General features: G+C 38.8%; 1 protein-coding gene across 21 annotated transcripts in view; it reads right to left on the reverse strand.

The window, feature by feature from the left end:
• Nucleotides 1-23,520, reverse strand: part of CADPS (calcium dependent secretion activator) — a 468,804-nt gene that overhangs the window by 128,642 nt on the left and 316,642 nt on the right. For 20 of the 21 annotated variants that reach the window (XM_059161408.1, XM_059161407.1, XM_059161399.1 and 17 more), the window contains exons 12-13: nucleotides 13,090-13,226; nucleotides 9,189-9,376 (exon numbers count right to left, since the gene is read on the reverse strand). In XM_059161408.1, the coding sequence (XP_059017391.1) occupies nucleotides 9,189-9,376; nucleotides 13,090-13,226 (325 nt within the window). Of the gene's footprint in view, nucleotides 1-9,188; nucleotides 9,377-13,089; nucleotides 13,227-21,673; nucleotides 21,686-23,520 lie in introns of all 21 variants that reach the window. The other variant, XM_059161396.1, reaches the window with a different exon arrangement.

The following is a 23,520-nucleotide window of genomic DNA, read 5'->3' on the forward strand; positions in this document are numbered from 1 at the left end:
CTCTTTTTCCTTACAACTTTTGGAGTGATACCTTTGAATTTAATCCTAGAATGGAATATTTTCCTTTGTTTCTTTCAAGTGGCTAATAACTACAAATTCAAGAGAACACCAAAACATTATCATCTCAAAAGGAGACATCACTGCTTGCTCATCTGGATGGCTTCTATAATCTCTAGCTTAATTATACACTGTAATTAGAACTCTCACATCCAATAGCCACTGCTTCATTATGAAAGCCCAGCCTTTCCTTTTCCTCTCCTCTCCCTCCAGCCCAAACCCCTTTTCTAATTATGCCCTGATGCCCTGGGGCTCAGACACGCTGCTAAAACAAATATATCAAAGTGTTTGTTTCACAAAGACTAAGATAGGAGGCAACAACAAGCAGTTTCTACAACCTTACAAATGGGCATTGAAGCTTCTTGATGTTGGCTATTATTAATTTGAGAAAGAGGATTGGAGAGGGCAAAAATATATCAGTGAGGTCTTCTTTGACTTGTTTTCTGTTTTTCTAAACACATAGCTAAAACCCAACAAAATCAGAAGGTATCTTTGCTCTCTCTAAAGATGGGAGTGCTTGAAATCTCTCCCTACCGAAAAAGTCTCAAAGAATATGGATACTACTGATATAGGGACATGAGTCAAAGTGGTTTAGGCTCAGTCCAGGTGCTGAATGGAGAACCTAAGAGGCGATTACAGAAATTGTATAAAACGTATGCATTGCAGGAAAGCATGTATTTTTTTTTTTTCCCAGAGAATGATCAATTTCCAAATTGATACTATACAGATTTTTCTCTTTGAGGAATAGGAGAAGAGATAGGATTTTTGTTCATTTGTTTCTAGACAAACATAGACAACTAGGCTTTAGATTCTACCCTTACTCTTTATGAACAGACTTCTGAGTAGTTAGACCAGGAATATACGTTGTTTTTTGGTATCACAACCACCCTGGGAAGGGTGTGACATCCGAGAATATGTTTTCACCCCAGTGAATTCAATGACCAGAGGATGAGGACACAGGTTGAAATTTTAGAAAGGAAATGCTATTACTTGATGATTTGCTATGGGCCGGAAAGATTGCTCCAATGGAACAGATAATTCAACATATTCTACAAGAGTTTATGTCTGAGTTGGAAAATCTGCTGTGTTTTTTTAAAAAATATATTTTATTTATTTATTTGACAGAGAATACAAGCAGGCAGCAGAGCAGACAAGAGGGAGAGGGAAAAGCAGCAGGTTCCCCATGGAGCAGGAAGCCCAATGCAGGGCTCCATCTCAAGATCCTGGAATCATGACCCGAGCCGAAGGCAGACGCTTAATCGACTGAGCCACCCAGATGCCCCAAATCTGCTGTTTTCATGGGGCAGATTTCCTTTAGGAATGGAATCACATGGCTTAGAAGTTTGAATATAAGATCTAAAGAGAATTGCTTCTTGGGATGCAGGCTTTTGCTTGAAATGTGCTTGATTCCCTACACCCACCCCCAAGTATTCCCGATTAGATAAGGTTGCTTCTTTAGAATTTAAAGAGCAGGGCACCTGGGTGGCTCATTCGGTTAAATGTCTGCCTTCAGCTCAGGTCATGATCCCAGGGTCCTGGGATCGAGTCCTGCATTGGGCTCCCTGCTCAGCGGTGAGCTTGCTTCTCCCTCTCCCTCTGCCTGCCACTCCTCCTGCTTATGCTCTCTTTCTGTCAAATAAATAAATAAAATCTTCAAAAAAATAGAATTTAAAGAGCATGACTCAGTTACATATGCAAGGCCAACCCCTGCTCAAAACTGGAAGGCCAACCAGCCACACCTCCCCAAGCACACTAATGTCTTATGTGAGTGTGGAACATTATACCAAGAATGTGGGGGCCACTGTCCTCCCCTATCCATGCTTGCCTGCTACTGAAGTGCTATATTCAGAGATCAGTAAAACTGAATCATCCCTGCTACACAGTCTTCTCCCTCCCATCTTTTGGGAAGGGAGAGTTAAAAAGCACTAGACATCATATCTTAAGGAGTGTATGTGTATGATAGAGATGAGAGGAAGGAAGTGAGAATAAGAAGAGAGGGAGAGAATGGGGAGAAACATGAGACTGGAGTGAAAGAGAAATATTTACATGTGCAAAAATGACTGATTTACTTCCAGGAAGGCATTCACAAAGCAGAAATAAAAGAAAATATTATACAACATGGATTGGGAATGAGGAACCAACACTAGAGGCAAGGAGATGGTCAATGAAGCATTTTCTGTGCTCCAGGGGAGAGAAGACAGACACCTGAACTCTGGTAGTGGCACTGAAGAGAAGGAGAAGTGGATGGGCTTGAGAGATACTTAAGGGCACTGACCAGGCATAGTAATTAAATCCTTGGGATGTGCTGAGGGAGAAGGACTGCTCCCATGGTTCTACCTTGGGAAGCCAGGTGGATGGAATTACTCACCGACTTAGGGGGACTGGTGGAGTAACAGAGGAGAAAAATGAGTTCCTTCGGATGGTTCAGTAACTCAAATCTAACCCACAGGGATCACAGAGTCTCTGCACAGAAGCAGTACCTTGGCTCCAGACACATCTCCCAAAGGAATCCTGGGACGCGTTTTCAAAGATTTCTAAAACTCCTGCTCTCTTACATCTGCTTGCAGACTCATTAATCTATGCAGCTTACTTTGGATTGGGGCGGTTGGCATTATGGATTTGTTAATTGCTGATACAATGTACTTTCTACACAGGCCATATGTGAAGAGCAGCACTGGCATTCAAGAAATGTTAAATAATAATGTAAATGAGAAAAATTTCCAATCCCAATAATAAAGGGATCCAAGGAACATTGACGCAACTTGCAATCATCAGAGCTGTTTGATTGCCTTGTCACTGTGGGACAGTGACCAAAGTGATGCTAATCTAAATGTCATCTAAAAAGAATACTAAAAATATTATGGTGAAAATTAAGTACTGCAACCTTAGGAGCTGATTTAAAAATTAGAAGATATAGCGATTTACATCTGTGGGTTTTATGATCGCCAAGTGCAACCAGCTGAACATACTCATATTTTCTTTTTCTTTCCTTCTCTCTTTGAGAAAATGGGTTCAGTTTTAAAGAGCTGTCCCAAACTCATGTTCCCTCAATCAGTGGTTCTTTTTAAAAGATTTATTTATTTATTTATTTACTTGAGACAGAGAGAAAGAAGAGAAACAGCGTGTGAGTGGGAAAAGGCGCAGAGAGAAAGGGAGAGAGAGAATCTTCAAGCAGACTCCCTGACAGGTGCAGAGCCCAAGGCGCAGCTCCATTCCAGGATCATGACCTGAGCCAAAATTGAGAGCTGGCCAAGCACCAGATTGAGACAGTGGTTCTTAAACATTGCTACCTATTAGAATCAGTAAGGGAGATTTTCAGAACAAAATGCTTAGACCATATCCCAGATTAATTAAATCAGAACCTCTGCAGGTGGGGTCAGTACAGTAGAATTTCTTAGGTTCTCCAAGTGATCCTAGTGTGTAGCCAAGTTTGACAACCAAGGCCTTAACTAAGCAAGACCTGAAGACCTAATGCCATATAATTACTGATTAAAAGCCCAGATGTCTGGCTCCATCTAAGGCTGGCTGAATCAAATTATCTGAGGCTAGGATCTAGTAGTCTCTTTTTAAACAAGCTCCCTATGTGATTTCTATGTACACCACAGTGTGAGAACTACTACTGTACAAGGTGAAAATCAGTGGTGGCAACTCTTCTGCCTCCAGACACAGAATAAGTTTGTGTAAAAGAAACAAAAAATGCAAGTAAAAAGGAGAAATTCAGTCCATCACCTGGGAGTTTGTTTTTTTGGACTTTGTGGAGGGGTGTCCCATGCATTGTGGGATATCTAGAAACTTCCTTGGCCTCTACCCACTAGCTGACATTAGTACCACTATTGTCCTCCCCTCCTCAGGATGACAATAAAAAATGTCTCCAGACATTGTCAAATGTCCCTTGGGGGGAAAGATCGCCCCTTCCTCTCCCGAATCAAGAACCACTGTTCTATAATATCCCAAAATATATGGATGGTTCCATATCTTCCAGTGTCTGGAATTATAAAGAGCAATCATCTTCCTGGTTGACCACATGTGTCTACTTTTGATTATATGCCGTGGATTTACATAGGCACACGGAGATGCGGTAAGGCTTCCAGAAAATGTAGGAGAAAGTCAGTCACCGACAGCTGAGTGGTCATTTATGATTTTCAGCTGCAACAGGGCAGGGCTCTGCTAGTTTTTAATAGGTAAGAAGTTAATAATTATGTAAAAACTGTATTTTACCTAATTTAAAGCTGGTTGTGAGGTGACATTAGGAATGAGTTCTACTGTCCAGTTAAATTCAGTTAAAGGGCAATTAGTTTCCATGAGTCATGACTGCCTTCCCAATCTAGGCCAAAGAATCCATAATACCTCCAAATGCACATAGTCTTCATCCTGGTAAAAGTGGTTAGGAAGATAGTTTCCCTAAACCCAGAGGTTATTAACTAATGTTCAAAAGAGACTCACTCTGTCTTATGTGGTCTAAAACTCCAGATACACTATGGTTCTCTTCACAAGGCCAGAATTACCAGGGGAACCATGTTGATTTTGGACATTTTTAGGATGAAAATGGAAAATACTTTAATTAGTTCAGATGACTGCTATAGTATCTAGCCTGCAAATGTTGAAACTCTTATCAAATGGCTGAATTTGGCATTTTACAAAATCCACAAATGCAAGCGCCAAAGTCAGACTCACTGTGTTTGAATGAGGATCAGGTACTTGTTTGCTACAGATTAAGTGACTGAACTTATCTGAACTTCAAACTCCTTAGATGTTAGATGAAGCGAATTAATAATACTTCACGGGGATGTAATACAGATAAAATGAGATAGTGAGTCTAAACAGAAATTCACACAGTGCCTGGCATATAGCCACTTATTAAGTGGCAGCAATTATCCTTACTTGAATTAAACTTTATTTAAGGGATATGACAATGGCTTATTTCATTTGTTATTGTAACCCACAGAAGATAATTTTATTTTATTTTATTTTTAAAAAGATTTTATTTATTTATTTGACAGACAGAGATCACAAGTAGGCAGAGAGGCAGGCAGAGGGAGAGAGAGAAGAGGAAGCAGGCTTCCTGCAGAGCAGACAGCCCAATGTGGGGCTTGATCCCAGGACCCTGGGATCATGACCTGAGTCGAAGGCAGAGGCTTTAACTCACTGAGCCACCCAGGCGCCCCTCACAGAAGATAATTTTAGAGGTTGACGGGATATCATGATGCTACGATTCTATGTGTTCTTCCTGCAGTTGAGAAAACTGAGGCACAGAAATACGATATATAATTCCAGATTCATGCAAAACAGACTCTAAATCTCAGATTTCTAGAATCTATACACAGTGCTGATGTAGTGCAAAGAGGAAGAGCTTTGGACTCAGAATATATGAGTTTCCCACTTATATTTGTAGACATTCAGTTTCATCCTCTGCAAAGTGAATGTAAAAAATAGCTGACCTGAAAATGTTATAGCAAATCTGATAGAATTATGAGAGTATAAACTGTGGAGTGCTACAAAACTGATACTTAATATTACGACTTCTTCTGCATTAAAAAAAAATGCAATACACACATATACCCTGGGACACACATAAGCTTCTTAATGTACCACTCAAGATCCTCTCGGATAGTTTTTGCTGGCACAGGGCAGGCTCGTTCAAGTGCCGCAGTTCACTTTCACTTTCAATGCTGATCACTCCAGGAGCAGCACCTTGGACAGCAACCAGAGGCTTAGGGGCCTATAACTATTCTCTACCCTCTTGGCAGTCTGACTCTCATAGGGAAACACAAACAGAAACTGCAATTCACCTCCATCCTTATATACTGAAAGTTTCAAAAACAGAGGTCCACAATGCATCAGGGCTTTCTTTGACTTTCACTAGCAGACCTGGACATGTTAATTGACAGCCTGCCACGTTCTCTAAGAAGTGAAAGTTGGTATTTTCATTCAGTTTGCCTACAAGTAAACTTATATATTTTAGGACCTAGAAATAGTCCACTGGCAAAATTCAAAGTGAAGCATAAAACATACTTGCTTGTGAACTCTGTGTCACTTGGCAATGTCAGGGTCAGAATGTCAGTTTCAAAATTAAAAAAGAACTTTTTAAAAATGTCAATGTTAATTTGTGGCAAGGATAGAGAAGGTGAAGAAGGACATAAGGATAACACTGGAAATAACGGCAAATCTAGTTTAAAAAGGGGGAAAAGCCACCACTTTGCCATTTTATCAAATCACAATGAGAGTAGCCCTGAAGGACAAAGAAAACAAAACAGGAAAAATATAATTTTAGAACTTGAATTTTAGAGCTTGGCTTCAAGGTAACCTCATTATATAAGCGATTCTACTAAGAGCCATTCATTTAGTGATAGGCTTTATGTTTTTATTATAAATCATTATCCAAAGATAGCTTTGTTTCATGAAATCAATGCGGAAATGAGAAGGGTTTGCTAGAAATGATGGAGCTACTATAAATGTATAGACCCGGCTTCTGATAACCCATTCTATTTGTTCCTTAAACATAAATTCAGAATTATAAAGCATGGATTGCTTATTATGAATGACTTGGTAAGGTACCAGTCCCTCAACTAGATGCCATTAAAAAAGCAATCTGATTCATGATTCTGTTTACATATTGCTCAGTTTTTTCAATATGAATATATTTAAGAGTCACTAAACACCTGACTCAAATTCAGTCCTAATGCATGGTATTTTGCCCATTGCTAGGATTTTCTGTTAAAGTGTACCTTTGAAAACCTTAAAGGAACAGAAACTTCAGAAATACACAAAGCTTGCTGCTTGGTAGGGTAGAAGTCATGGCACAGATGGGGGGAATGTCCCAGACATCGTAAAACACAAGTCAATGCACACATAACGTCTTACCTTTTGGGCTCTGGATTTGCCTGGGCTTTGTAATCTTTTCTTTTTTTGGATTCCTTTTTGGTATCTTTTTTAGCCTCTGGTTCAGATGGGGAGGGAATTTTGCTCCCTTGAGGGTCTGTATTTGGTGGCAGCCCACTAAGGTATACATGCATTTGTTGACTTTGGAGAGGGGGTGGTTGCATGGGGCATGCACAGAGGGCGGCCAGCCACAGAAGAATCAAGAGCACGCACGCATGCACAAACAAAAGAAAGAAAAAGAAGGATGCGTCAAACAGCAAAAGCAAATGCATTCAAACTAAAATAATAAGCAAAAAAAAAAAAAAAAAAAAAAAAGAAGAAGAAGAAGAAGAAAGAAAAAGATGCAAACTTGCATAAGGAAAATCGGAACTGAAAAGAAAATAAGAAATCCAAAACTGTTTCCATGACAAGATGTATAAACCTAACTGTGAATCAAGTGGCAGTCTTACAATATGAAATCCAGACAATGTGTATCATAATTCATGATGATGTTTACCAGGGAGTTTACAAAAACACTTCATTATTTTATAACACTTTCTTATTCAGTAACATATGTAGAATACAGTGTGACAACCCAGAGAATATAATGCAACTTCTCTCTCTCTCTCTAAAGAATTCAGTCCAAGAGGCTGTAACAGATAGTCATCAAAGTGTACATATTTATAAAAAGCAGAGTTATACACAGATACTCCCCAGGTATCAGAGTTTTCATAAATATTTTTTATGTAAATAAAAGGTCATGTGCCTGGCTAGCAAACCTTGTAACAATGGGAGGTGTTGAAAACCTTGTTGCCCGTTAAATATTCAAACCTACAATGCTGTTGTTACCTACTTTTAAATGTTGAAGTTGCATCTCATAAAACCTACCAGTGCTAGAGAAAAGAAAGGCACAGGACAAATCTTACAGATATTTCAGTCATCTAGCTTGCAAAGATGAAGATAACTGACAGTCTGATTTAAAATAAATGCAGTCAGATCGGGACCCTCCCACATGTGAATTTCCCCACAGCACCAACTTTTTTGGATTTCTGAAGAGACCTAGTTTTTCCTGGATGTGCCTTTCCTGGGTTGAGGTGCTCGAGGTAATTCAGGCTTGTCTTCCTAGTAATGTGAGGCTACATACATTGGGATAGTAAACTGGCTGTGGTAATGTGGAAATTTATTCCATGTCTTCAGAGCCAAATGGTAATGTTCCTAAATTATTTGCTGCTTTGCATTATTCAGAACATGGATCTTTTCCTCCAGGAGCTGGGCAACGTCTAAAGAAAGAGAGTACTTAGTATGGAGTTAGAAGAACTGATGTTCTAGTCTTATCTATAAAACCTATAAAATGAGGGGGTTGGTTACACTGTGATCTCTGAAGTTCTTCCCAGCTCCATGGTTAAACTGTAAGTGTTATGATTATCTTTGCCTTCCAGCTTCACCTAGCTTATTTCAGCTCTGGAAGTGTGCTTGGCTTCCTCCTTCAGCAGGGCATTTGTACATGCTGCTCCTTTTGCCTGGAAGCACTCAACTCCTACACATGCTTCAGTTCTCAGCCCAAGCCTCTCTTCCTCAGGGACACCCTCCCTGCCATCCTAACACCCTGTCTAAGCTGTCTTCCTTTATTAAATGCTAGCATGGAATATTATTTCTTGTCATCAGAGCACCAATCTCTGTGTAACCCTGTCCTTGTTTGCTGTCTTTTATGCTCACCGTGTATGCTGACTGTGTACCAGAGGGCCTGGCACTCAGTAAGGAATCATTAAATATCTATGGAATGAAAGATAACGAAGGAATGAGGAGAAGAACAAAGGTAAAAATTTATGAAGCTCTTGTCTTGTTCTTGTGCTGAGCCCACCTGCCTCCTCTAAAAAACGTGATGAGGATAGTATCAACCCTGTTTTACAGAAGTGGTATGGAGGGTTTCATTACCATCCAGCATCTCTGCTAGTAAATGGAAGAGCCATGATTCAAACCTAGATTTTTTTTTTACCTTCAGAGACCACTTCAGAAGTTCTGTTTGCCATTTCTTTTAAATTTCTTGAAAGGAAAAATTAACACCTTTGTGTTCATCTGTGTGTGTGTGTGTGTGCTACAGAAGGAATGGGAATGGACACAAAGTTAGAGATAATTCTAAAAGCAGGACCAACCACAAGCCACTGTCAGTGCCTTAAAAAAAAAAATATATATATATTATTAATATATAATATATAATAATATATATATATTTAAATATATATTTGGAGAAATACCTCTCAACAAGTGCTTACCTGTTCCCGTGGACATGGGATGCACAGAAGGCAAAGCTGTAGTGGAGGAGGGTGGGGTCAATCATGGCGCCATTTTCTGCCCGTTCAAGCAAGTCTCTGAGGTAGCAGAGATGTCGGTGACACCCTCGGACTCCGTTTCGGGCGCAATACTCATCTAGGACAAACACCTGGCCAGGACTGAACCAGCCCTGTTTGGGGAATAAAGGAAAGACTTTCTTTTAAATACAGGTTTTTGTTCTTGGTGGTGGGGTTTTTTTGTTTTTGTTTTTGGAGCTGCTTACAGTTGAGGTGACTGGAGAAAGGGGTTCAAAAATTACCAGAGCCAATACCTTTTGATTTATTCTAAGTGCCAGCCACTGTGCTAACCCCCTTGTGTGTGCTGGCTGCTTGTTATTGTACCAGCCCTGAGAGGTAGGTCCTGTTATCCTGTTGGATGGGTGGGGAAAATCAATTTGAGGAAGGGCATGGAATTTCCCTAGGATTTCCCTAGGATCCCAGAGCTTGTATGTGCTGGAGTCTGCAAATCAGAGAGCTTGATTCCAGAAACAGAATCTCACCTGCTGCTCTAACACTGAACCATATACCTTCCAAGAGCATTGGTGTGGGGACAGGGTGAAATCTTGGTTACTGATAAGAGGAAATAATAACATGAGGTCTTAGGTTGGTATCATGCTTTATACAAAGAACTCCACTTGAGCCCCATAGCAATCTCCTGAGGTGAGCAGGGTAGGTTTATCTCCCTCTAGATAAGGAAACTAGAGAGCAGGGCTGCTAAGTGACTCACAAATAATACAAAACACAAGCAGCATGGGCTTACTCAAAGTCTTCTGTTTTTCCTACTCTGAAGCATTAAGAAATATTAGGATTGGTCTACATAAATGCCAGGACTTCATTAATTCTTTCACTTTGAAAGGAAATCCTTTTTAAATTTAAAAATGAGGATCATGACACAACTTTGCAAAGGGAGCAACGAGACTAAGTTTTCAAATTGTGAACCAGACATGATTCAGGTAAACTCAGAGGTGCTTCTGGTGCCCTGGCTTAGCATCTTGTTTGATCCCCCCCACCCCCTGGCAATTATTTGTTTTCTTATTGTTTATTTGCTTGCTGTATGATCAGATGAAACTCTGCTATAAAAGAGAACCTTGATGGGATCTCTGATTCAGAGCAGATTGGGAAGCATGATAGCATAGAAATCACTGCCTCCATGATGCACTCAAAAAACCAGAAGCTCAGAAAGGCCAAGTGGCTTGCCACTCAAGGTCACCCATCAGCCAAGCCAGAAATCAAATCACTTCTTTTGGTTTTGGTACCTTTCAGAGGCAAAAAGGTACAGGTTTCCTTCACTATCTGAAAATGGAGTATTCTTACAAAACCTTTCATAAGCCAAAATGGTGTCAAGTGAAGAAGCAATCACCATTCCATAAAAGTGAAAATCCTCTTCAGATCTCTTTTGGTTATTGAAAACAAGTACTAATATAGGTCTTTTCGTAAAAGCGAAGTGGCATCAAGTGAACTTCTGGATAGTGATGGGGGTGGTGGCGGGGGGAGGGCAACCTGTAAACCGATTTAGGTTGGTACTTTGTAAGCTGGGAATTTAGAATTGTTTAAAATATAAATTTAATTTTATTTTGAGGGTCCTCTCTGAGTCTTGTGAATATCACTCCATCTTGGGAAAGAAAAGGCAAAAGGAGAAAGTGATGGCGCGTGTGAGTTGGGGGGAGGGCAGATACAGGCCACAGAAGCACAGAGAGAGAGGCCTCTGCAGTACTCTGATCTTGTATTAGTAATCTGGGGACTCTTCGATTGACAACATGCAGCTCAGCAATGCATCCAACGAAAGACGGCATCTTTCCTATTTCAAATTATAAGTTACTGCAGAGGGCGGGAGAGTAGTCGAGGCAGTGGGCTGCCCCTATAGGCAACTTCTTTGCCACTCCATCTGCTACCCCAAATGCTAAATCTTAGAAACAACACTGCTGTGAAAGATTAAAATATATTTTCTACGACTCAGATGACACCAAGTCTTTTGTAGATGCCAAAATAGCTGCTTTGAAAAGAGTTGAAGAAATATCAATTAGGAACTCAGTCGAAGACACAGAAAAATTTATGTATCCCTGCTGGTCGGTCTCCAAAACTAACTGAAAAAAAAAAAAAAGATTGTAATAATGAGAAAATGAAATATATAGAGGCAGAAGATAAGGTCCTTTAAATTGCTGTTATTTTCTGAAATTTTGGTATATGATTAATAGATTACAGGTAGACAAAAGCAGAAGGAAACTATTTTATGGCATTTGTAATTAAGTTTGGATTTTGGAGCATCTTTTTAAGCCTATACATGATTAATAGGAGGCAAGTTTCAACATTTCACTTCTGGTTTAATTTTTTATGCTAACTCTCCTTAGTGACTGAATTTCTTAGTGAAAAAGAAAATTGTTTTTAAAATGATGTGAAAAAAGTCTTGAAAATAATATATTTAAAACAAATTCCTCAAGAGAATAGGAATTAAGCTCAGCGGCATATTCTTACAACTTTCATGAATACAATTTATAATTACATGAATAATCACATAATCATAAGAAACACATTTAAGAAAAATTGCCTTGCAATGCAAGGTAAGCTTTTTTTTTTTTTTTAAAGTCAAAGTGAAGTGTTCCTTTCCAATTTGGCAAAGTTCAGACTCTTCTGATGAAGTGATTCTAAACCCGAGATCATCAATGAATGTTTTATGAGACGCAGATTAATAAATTATTCCGTATATCCCGTTTCTGTATTTAAGACTATTTTATCTACTATTTTTAATTGTTTGGCTTCTGGTTACAGGAAAAAAAACAGAATTTAAAATAAAAAATAGTAAGAATAGATGTAGGAAATAGCCATGTCATTTAGAAAAGAAACAGATTTTCATTATATTTACATAAATGTCAATAATATGTTAACCTTGGTAAATTGCATAATATTGACAAAATATAGATATATTAACCTTAATCTTTAGAGTCAGGGCTGAGGCTTTTCCTCTGTGTAAAGTCATTTCATTATTTCCCCTCACCATTCCCATCTATAAAGTGGGATTAATATCATTTACCTTTAAGAAATGAAGTAACAATTTACGATTTGTAGAGGATATAAATGGGGTCTCTTGTAGGCTTCTGAATTTGATTAGCAGAAAGCCCAAAATGTATCATCAGGAATCCAATAAAGACAGAATTTTTAAAAAGACATAATAGTTGTCCCTTGAATTTAAGTTATTTAAATCTAGGCTTAGAACAGGATTTCAAGAAATGCTGATATTCTTGTTGGAGAGCTGGACTTCCAAATGTCTAAAGCACCATAAAAAATTCTCCCAAAGGGTGAAAAATGCTTGGAATACTACGAAAAAATAGAAGCTATCCAAACAAACAAACAAACAAACCCAAACCAGTTTAGCTTATGAAAAGCTAAGTGAAGTTTATTTACAAATCATTTTAATTTTTGAAAAATAAACAAAAAGAACACATTCATTTCTGAGAAAGAAGCACGGGGGTCTTATCATCTGTGGAGGGGAGGGAGGGGGGAATCTTAAAGTCTAAGAAACCAAGGCAATTTTTACAAGTTTTCCATAAGCAGGTGCCAAACTCGATTACCCTCTTGGGAATATTTCTCATGTAGCAGCTGAAAAGGGGGAAGCTTAGCTAGGGAGGCTGGGGAATTGGATCTGTCTCTACTGATAACTTCCTCCCGCTCTGTCTTCTTTCTTTGGTAAGTAAAACTATCTCCACCCAGGAAATCAAGAACACATTTATAATTGTTAAAGGGGCTCTGTAATGGAGAAAAAGAGCTTCTGATAGAAAGGTAGAGAAATATTTTATTTAAAAAAAAAGTTATCAGGTTTAAATTGCTGTAGACTAAAGAATATACTTGCCAGGCAAGAATAGGAATCATTAAGTCTGTGATCCAAAGTAAGGCGTTGCACCATCTCAAAGAGGGAAGCGTGGTCAAAGTTACAGGGGTTGGAAGAGATAAATTCATCCATGCCATGTTTTTGAGCTCTATCTGCGTCTGTTCATTTATACATGTAGAGAGAGACACAATTTAGAGAAACACATCACATTTTCTTTGACATTTCAAATACACAGGAATTCACTAGGCATTATGAACGTTAGCTCTCCCCTCTACCACCCTGTTTCCTCCCACCAACATCCGCAAGATACACTTTTTACCTCCCATTGTCAACTTGCATCACTCACTGGTGAGTTTATTGCATTTAGGCAAAAATATATTGGCATCAACATGTTTATCAAATGATCACAACTCCAGTGCATTTATGTTGTTCTTTAAAAACTAAGCACACGACCGAAACTTCGCCTGCATTTCACTAAACACTGAAAGCAGATCGGATCTTTGCTTATAAAAGCCTATTTATCTTTTTTTAAATCTTTTTTTTAATAGATTCTGCCATTCCAGTGGTTATGTCTAGAGCAATTTCTCTACAATTATTGGGATTAGCTGGAAAAAGGGGTATGCTGATTTTCAGCAACGTGACAATATTTGTATCCTCCCCTTCCCCATCCCCGTTGCCAATTTGGTTTCACAAAAGATTTGGGTCCCCACCCTCCAAAATTAAAAAAAAATAATAATAACAAAAGATTTTCCTTGAAACCTGGAGAATAAGTTAAATGGGAATTTAGTTTGTGATAGCCAAGGTCATTGCCTTATAGTATGCTTACAGTTAGCAAAGCTTATGAAATAGACGAACATATTTACTCAGCAAGGGCTATGATCTGCCATTTATTGTGAATTAATAGTCTCAATGTATTCACACTTTTTCTTACAGGGTGAAGGCTACAAGCAAACCCTCCTAAGGGCTAACTAATTAATCTCAATATGTGTAACTAAAATACTCTATACTCAGTAGGCAAAGTAACTCAGAATTCAACTCAAGGGAGACCAAGCAAATCCCAAAGAGGTAGGAATGAAGATCCTAAGTATTAAGGGAATCAGCTCACTCCACCTCATATTTACTCACTCTCCTGATATGCAGACTGCAAAGAAAAAGAATCTATATCAAATTAAGCCAGAGTTAATTCTTCCTCTCGCATGCAGTATTCTACCAGAATACTGGGATCTGCCAGGGATCAGCGATGCTGTCTGGACAGGAAGAAAATCAATTTCTGACTTGAGAGGGTGTTTGGATATATTTCTATACATGGCCTTCATCCCAGGCAGTTTTTCCTCCCCTTCCATACTTAGGGTATGACTGAAAAATTGAGGTTTGGTAGCAGGGTGACATTATTGGTTTTGTGTATCCTTCAGACCTAAATCCCTGGTATGTCAAATTTTTGCTCTCTCACTGTTCAAGTTTTTATTTATTTTTATTTTTTTATTTTTTAAATATTTTACTTATTTATTTGACAGACAGAGATCACAAGTAGGCAGAGAGGCAGGCAGAGAGAGAGGAGGAAGCAGGCTCCCTGCCGAGCAGAGAGCCCAACACGGGGCTTGATCCCAGGACCCTGGGATCATGACCTGAGCCGAACGCAAAGGATTTAAACCACTGAGCCACCCAGGCACCCCTCACTGTTCAAGTTTTTAAATCTCTAGTCATTTTCTATAGAAGAAGCAAGTGGTCAATGTTTGAACAGGATGTGTTGTTTATGCCCTAGACACACAGAAGCAATGGTTTCCAGAAGACAAGTTGAAAAATGTGTATTTTAATAGCCAAATTGCTCCATTAAGATGATGCAACACAAGCTTTTGGAAGGGATCTCACATGTACGGGAATTATACTAGAAAGAAATCTCTTTGCTCCGTTAACTGCCTCGGGTTTGTCTTCAAGAAAGTGCTTTCAGATTCAGGTTAGGTGCTTTCTTTCTCTACGAGGATTTCTTTTGTTGGTTGTTTGGGCTCTAAGCTGGAGCCCAAAGTATTTCTCCTTTGACACAGGATGTTTAGGAAGAAAGGTGGCCACGAAGGTGATGCTGGGGAGGAAGCCTGCTGCTCCCAGACTGTCTGTGTGAGACTCCTCTGGCCCAAGGCACACGTCTTAAACCTGCTCCAACTTTAGCTCTGTGCCAGCAAGAGGGCACTCCTGCAGTCCAGGGGACACTCTCCAATCCACGGGACAGATTATGCCCGCTTCCCACCCTCCGGTCAGTCCCAGGTCCGTTGAGTTTGGGAAAAATAACAGTGGGACACACAAATTGCTCATCCTATTTCATCCTCATGAAAAGCCTCATCCACCTCGTGCCTCCCAATTTTAACAGATAGATGAGGCATTTTGGCTAGCACCAGCTTTTTGCTCTTGAATTTCTCAGAAGAGGCTTGCAAGCTGACAAATCGGCCCAGGCCTTACTTTGCCAGTTTGGCTCGCAATTTTATTGCTCTTCAATTACGATGGTGCAACCGGTCACTGAGCTCGGAGAGAAGGGGGCTCTTTCGTAGCTGTTAAAAATACGACACGTTTCAAGTCTCTTTTTCGTTATTTGTTGAACCTCTTGAAAAGTTTGCGGTGAACTATTTCACCTTGCTGCCTGCCCACTCAGGAAATGGATCTGAAAAGACAACTTGGCTCCTCTGCGGGGACCTGGATACAGACCCACTCCCCGCCTCCCCGATGCATCACAATACAGCTTCACCGGGCTAATTCCTGGCGGAGAGTACATCTAAAGAACAATTTCTCTTTTACTTACGCTTTAAAAAAGCAGGCTTACGGAAAAATATGCTTAAAATCAGCCTGCTTTCCTTTTCAGAAAGCAACTCTGTCAACATAAAAATTCCTTTTTTCCTTCTTCCTTTCTTTCCTCCCTCTCTCTCGGTCCACATGTAGATGAGCCTGGGACTGCTTTATGAGATCTGGACTCTAGTTTGAGCTCTATTTTTAAATCAGCCGTGGGATGGTGGCTTGTTGCTCTCTCTGAGACTCAGTTTCCTTGGGTGTAAAATGAGCCGGATTTCCACTTTTCTTGGTGAGGTCACTGTCATTTAACCACCCTTAAGATTCCTTGCACAACTTCTGCATGCCTAAGATGGAGCTGAATGCAATGGGAATTTCCACCAGGTGTAACGAGCAGTCTCTGGATTTTGCTTAGACAAAATCATCATTTACTCAGATTTAGGCTCATTATCTTAATGGCTCCAACAACTCAGGAGTGCTTAAAAGGGGGATTGGCTCCCATGAAATCTTTGAGAATTTCACTGAGCTTATCTTCAGAAAAAGAAAGAGGAGTTGGGGGCCAGGGATGCTATTTGAAGGTGTCAGAGGAAGGGATCTGATTTTTAAACTCCATCCCAGCAGGGATATCTGTACTTTTGCTCTCTGCTGTATTCCCAGCACCTAGAAGGGTATACCTCAGTACCTGGAACACAGCAGACACTGGAGACATATGTGTTAAAATAATGAATTTATTTCATCAAAATAAATAAATTCACTACTTCAACAAATATTTTCTATTTCTTGATTTTATGAAATGTTGATATACTAAATTCAACACAAACAGTGTATTTGAGCTGGGATAGCAGGTGGTTAAGTAGGTGGGCTTGGGGGGGGGCGGTTCACAAAAACTGAATTCGAAGCCAGCCTTGTCATTACTAGGCATATGATATGAAGCAGGTCAGTTGACCGGTGTTTCTGAGTGTGATTTTCCTCCTATGTAAGCTGAGAATAGTGTTGGAGTCTCCCCTCAGAAGGTTACTGAGAGGTTCTGCTGAGTCGGACTTGTCAAGCACCTGGACACCTAACATATAGTAAGTACTCAATAAACCTTAGCTGTGAGCAAGTGGGCAGGTTTCTTAGTGCTCCCGAAGCCAGTTTGTTTAATGTTTTCAGCAAGCCAAGGATGTCTCTTCATTTATAGCTAATGTTAGTTACAGGTTGCTTCTTAAACCATATTGCTTCTAGGAAGCTGGGAGCATTCCCAGTCTCTCTGCTTTGTGCTTCTCCTCTGCCCCTGTACCACTAATTCCCACGTCCTGTCTCTGTGTTTTTGCTGGTTTATATTCCAATTTCTCAGTGGTCAGAACACCCACACACAGTTGAATCCCTTGATAGATAATATGTTCCTTGAGGGCAACTTTCTGATCTGTTCTTTCCCCTGCCGTCTCCCAGAGGAGCCAGGTCTTTAGGAGGTGTTTATTAACTGACTTTTTCTGACACTTCCATCCCAGGAAACTTCCCATTGACTTTATTAAGGAGTCACACACATGGGGATTCAGATGGCATCTTGCAAATCCAAAAGTGGTAACATGTGCTCTTCGGAGAAAAAAAAAATCTTATAGAAGGAAACAGAATTCTAGGTGCAGGTGTCTTTGGATACCATTCAGATTGTCTGCCTGTGTCTCCATACATGTCTAGGACCATATGCATTACATATGTTGTCTATTTTAAAATAAAACACTGCAGTAGTCCAGCTGTTCCAAATTCTGTTTCAAAGAACTTGTGGGTGCTTCCCAAGCAACACCATATAGTCATTCTTGCACGGCCACAGTCTGTTCTTCTACAGTGCGGAACATTACAAAATAGATGCTCCTTGCAACTCCATTCCCCCCGCCACCCCGTACAAGCAATTGGAACTGATTGATGAAAGAAAAAGAAAATCTCAATGCTGACATTAGCAAGGGGAAAACAGCCCAAAGCAAAATATGAGAAAGTTACTTCCTGAATTCAGGACACCTTGGGATTGCTTCCTGTGCCAATGTTTGGCTTGTGTCAGTAGAATGAAAATGAATTTGAACACTAGGGTGAGCAAAACAGAATTAGGAGGGTAATGTGGCTGCTGAAGTCTCCAGTGATGTCTGGATTATCTCTGGCTTTGGGAAATGTATACCAATTCTCTTTTTCATTAATACATCTTCTTCTGCTTCTCCTTCTCCTTCTCAAGAAATTAAGGACTGACCACATTTTAAGAACTGACTATAACCCTTACATTTTCCAGACTTGGCTGAATAGTTCCTAAGACTTCTTTGGTCTGCAAGAGCTCCAAATGTCCTAAAATTGGCTGTGTAATTTTATAGGCTCGGCAGGTAGGGCATAATTCAACACATCTTCCAAACAGTGCTACTTGTTTTACTTCTGGGGCTTAATTGCATAACAGTTCTGAAGTCCTGAATAACATGAGCACAGACAGGACTTCAGACTAACCTTGGATGAATAAAGTTGATATAGGTACTTAACTACATTAAAAAACTTAAAGTCTTTTTAATGGTATCCATGACACAGAAACAGGTTGATGGACACAAAGGCTTATGGAAGGCAGGTACATTTTTGAGTGGAAGCTTATCAAAACTTTACCCCAAGTTTACTCAGAAACAATTTTGGTTTGGCACTTAAGGAATGTTGGGAAAGTACTGGTTTCTAAAGTGATATGATTTTTTGGATTTTATAACTCTCATTTCACCTACTTCATTCAAATTCAAGTGACCTCACTAATTGATGGCCCTACTAGTGATGTTATTCTTTAACTGATCATGATGTTTGGGTTTATTTCGTATGTGATATTCATTTCCTTTTTCTTCCTTACCATTGGAAACATATAATATTTTTCATGAACTCTTATCTTAATAACAAACATATTTATGTGATCTTATTTCTGATACAAAATGTTTTAGGTAAGTTTCCAATAAGGTCTACCAGACAAATATAATTTTCTTGGTGGGACTAATATAGCTTTCAAGTTTTCATTTTACTGAGATTTTCCTATTACTTTAATAGCTGAGGGAATGAGGACAATAGGTCAAATCTCTCTTTATATTTTGTAATATTACATTTTGAAACTTTTCATAGGCTAGGGAAAAAGAAATTATGCTGTTGAAAATAATTATGATTTTACCATTAATAAATTGTATAAGAGAGGTTCCTTTCTCTAATGAATCCCTTTTATAATAAGCTAGAGGTGCCACTTTATCACTGAAAAGTGGAGCACAGTTATGGCTGTTGTGACTCCTGATGGATGCTAGAGGCAAGAGAATAGCTAATGTGACTCTAAAGTCATTGTGAACCCAAACTGCAAATTAAAAGGTGACTTTGTATCTTTCTTATATGGAAAATGTGTGCTTGTCATATCTGCTTGACAGTAGAAAAGTGAATGTATGGTTTGGACAATAACGAGCAATGACAGTAGTCAACCTCATCAGAAGACATGAAATAAAGAAATGACAATGATTGATGGCAGCTGGTTGTTTACAGATTTTTCTAGAAGAGTTTTTCTTGGCATGATCAAGTAACCAGGGGATGTTGAGCCCTGCCTGAGCTCTGCACAGCAAGCAAAAGATTGGTCCTCCTATGCCTGCTGCCCTTGAGAAACAGCTTAACTCCTTCATGGTCCCCTTGACTCAGTCAAGCTACTCGCATGGCCAAGAGACAATGGCTCCTTGGAAGCTATGAAGGGCCAAGTTGCATTCTGCAAAAATCTTGAATTTAAAACTACTATGGCAGTACACCCAAGGGGATAAATGTGATGTTTATTTCAAGTTAATTTTTATAATTCTTTATAAGACAGTTACTTTGAGTAAAATTCATAACAGAGATTTTGTCAATGATCTCAAAATGAGTAAGTAAATGATCTGTAATTTTTCCTGCTGTATTAATTACATTATCCATTAATTTACAGAGTACTCGATGATGACTTTACGTTCCCTGTGGCATGAGCAAAAATAAACTTTCTGTAGTTGGCTAATTAATAATGTATCTTACTGTAATTCACTATATGACGTGAGTGTGCTCAGCTGATGAGTGGAAAATACATTTAAAATGTGCCTGAAGTAGTTCACAAAGAAATGAGCCTTCATTTAACATGGACCACATAGATCATATCATGGTGTTTGGAAAATTTTCGACCTGATTTGGGGAGTCTATTTCTTTTTTAAAAAGTCATTTACTTTTGCAACAAGAAGGAAAATGATTTACAGTGTGGTTTGGGGTCATGCAAATTAATTTGATATTGAGTTAATTCTTTGATATTGCATTCCTGTAAGGTAGCAACTGCAAGTTGACAATACAAGAAGATACAGCAAAACTCTCATGAGATAAAACTACAGAAAGGAATAAAGACAAACAACTATTTGGAAATCTACTAGGATAGCGATGCGTTGTTGTGCAAATATATGTAAATTCACTCAGAACAGATTTCATTCAGTCATCTAATCACCCATTCTTTCTTTCATTCTTTAAAAAAAAAAAAAAGTATAGCAAAATCCTAAATTCCCGCTATATTCACATTCTGTGGTAAGCTTTTAAAATGCCTCATCAGACATTCAAAGTAAAGTTAAATTAAGTATCTGCTTAAAGTGGTGAAAAAAATCTGTCTGCTAGCCAGGGGTACATTTATGCAAAACAAAAGAAAAAACAAAGAAAGGGGTAAAGAAAGCAAATTAAAGAAACAGAAAGAGTTAGAAGAAAGTACTATTATTAAATGGGCAGGAGGAATGATATGACCTACAATTTCTAAATCAGCATTCAGAATACTCAAGTACATATTTGCCTGCTCTCTTGACTGGTTTTTCTATTTCCTTCTAAGGTCATGTCTTCCCTCAATGTGTTGGGTTGACAGCTTTTCCCTACATGAATAAAGGAATTATAGATTCTCTTTCATTAGTAACTCAAATAGCGAAGAGAAAGGTTTTTCTAAGTTTTAAAGTTTCTTTTTTCTCTTATAGGTGAATTTTTAGAAAAATTAATACCAATATAAATGACGTCCCAAAAGCTTCGGTTATCTTGGTGGTTGGAGAAGTAGCAGGGAGACATTCAAGACCAGAGGTCCAAACCCTCCATAGTATTGTGAGATTTGAATTTGAAGCTTCTGTGAAAAAGCTACATGGATTCAATCATGTCCTTTGTGTGTGGTGGTCTCGTGTATTATAGCTTGCCTTTCAAAATTAACCCTTTATTGGGTCTTACTTAGATCACACCCTCAAGTCAGGTAGAAGGAACTCTTTAGTGTTCAAATAATGCATTTACTTTATTGACTGTATTCTGCAGTTTCTTAAAATCTTATTTAATTAACATCTTTGGGTGCCCTACCCCACCTTTCTATTTGTTAAGTTATCCATGGTTACCACCCCACAGGTACAGCTGACAATTCTCATCTTTGGAATGGGAGAGGAAAAACAACACATTATCAGAGTGCAAAATGATCTGTTTTCAGGCATTAAGCAGTCAGGTAGCTGTGAATTCCATGAAACAAAGGCATCATTGGCCATTTTGTTGTGATGCTAATTAATATTCTTGGAATGAAAAAAAATTAGGAGATGTTAATGGTTGGCTTTACTCAGAGGATCATTTGATGCCAATATGAAAGCCAAGGAGAGGAGGCAATTATGCACACATCACATGCATCCTAGTTCCAGTATGGAAGCTTACATTTCAAACCTAAGGTCAGGAAAATAACATGAAAAGTTTTACTACAAAGTCTAGACATGAGGGAGATTTAAGAGGAGAGGGAGGAAGCACATTGCAGGTGTCAGATAATCTAGTCTGATTATCTGAGCTGTGCTAGCTATAGGGGAACACTTACCCTTCAGTCCAGCTAGAAGTTAGCAGGGTAAGAAGGAACAAACCAGAATAACATAAAGACTAGCAACAAGGCTCAGGAAAGCAGACAGGAGTTCTAACCTAGCAGCTAAAGTTCTTGGGTTTGAGCAAAGATTGAACAAGAAAACTTAAATGAAACAAAACAAAACAAAAACAAAAATCAACCGCCCCCTCCCAAACCAACAGTAACCAAGACCCCGCTAACTGTTGAAGACTGTTTGGGTGGTAGCAAAAATAGAACAATTCTGAAAAACATCCGACTTTGGGGATGTATGATGTGATTAACAGTTATTAGTTGAGAAACAGACATTAAAATGAGACTCATCGCAAATGATATATCAAGTAATCATTGACCAAAGAGTAAAGCTTAAAATACCCCCTCCCCCGACTCTGAATGAGAACCAAGGTACTGGTTTTTACTGTTCCTCTAACACAGACTGGACAGGAATCTGGTGTCTCGATGAGAGGCCACTTGGCATAATAAATTGTGGCAACACTCAACAACAAATTTGAACATAGTTTCCAAGGTGAGCGACACTGGCCTTAAAAATTGGAAAATTGTAAATATTTGTTTAAAAACGTTGTACAGCTAGCCACTGACTCAATTTTTTTCAAGTTTCAACCAAAATAAAAAGAGAAAAATTAAATCAACAACAACAACACACACCAAAGAAACCACAAAAGAACAAAAAAGTTTTAAGGTTTGGTGGAACCCTCCCCAAATCATTGTAGAGTCACATACAAACTAATGAATAGCAGGATCTATTTTTTCGATTTTTACAATTCCATATAAATACTCCACTCCACTCAGACGTGTCTTTTCATTTTGAAAATTGCAAAAAATAAAACTGCACCCAGAAGTCTGTCAAACTGAATTGAGAAAGACCCAAATAAACTCATAATTACTCCCGAGCTTCCCAAACTGTAAAAATGTTCCATTCTCAAGTTTCCCCTTGAGCAGACAGCGACATGACAAGACTGGAGTGTTTATTTTTCTCTACCCAAGAAACCTCTCCCATTTTTCTGTAGTTTCTCTTTGCCAACTAAGACTAATAAAGTGATTATAAAAGTTATTAACTCATTGAAACGTTGTTCTTAAAAGTCATTCACTTGCAAGAATGGTAAAGACTTTGAACAAATATTCGAAACAAGGATTTGATTAAATATGTACAGAACTAAGTATTTAACAATGACCCTTACCTTTTGGAAGTCAAGGAAACCTTTTTAAAATGCAATACTTGACTGTGTTTACTCTTTGTGTTACAGAACCTGTGACTGAATGTTTATGATAAGACAATACAGGCTGAGAAACAACTATCAGTGAAGGATCAACGTTTGCTGTTTATTACTACGTTGTGATTGTTTTCATTTTTCTAGAACCTTGCTTTGTTGTGCCAGGTGACCAATATGTCCCAGTTTGCCCAGGACCAAGGAGTTTCTGAAGACACAGAACTTTTAGTGCTAAAACCAAGGAATTTGCCAGCAAATCTGGATAAGGTGGTAACTCTAAGTATGAATCAACCCTGTAAGTTTGACTGTTACTCACAAATGAGGCCTGATCTGTTTAATAAGGATGGTTTGAATTTAATAAATTAAGTGCAGCTGTAAAGTAATTGTGATATAACCACAATTCTGTAGTAGATCCCACTAAAAATTTGGATATGCTCTTTAACTCGCAGCCAGTTTTTGGTTTTTATGCATCATTAACTGAGCGACCCCTGGATCTTTATCATTGGTTTTATATACATCTAACTCCAAATGATCAAGTGCAGAAGGATGGGTTGGTTCAAATTCTGACTGGATTCCCCAGCTAAATTATGGGAACAGAAG

The sequence above is a fragment of the Mustela lutreola genome, chromosome 2 (genome assembly GCF_030435805.1).
Source record: "Mustela lutreola isolate mMusLut2 chromosome 2, mMusLut2.pri, whole genome shotgun sequence".
Taxonomy (NCBI): Eukaryota; Metazoa; Chordata; class Mammalia; order Carnivora; family Mustelidae; genus Mustela; species Mustela lutreola.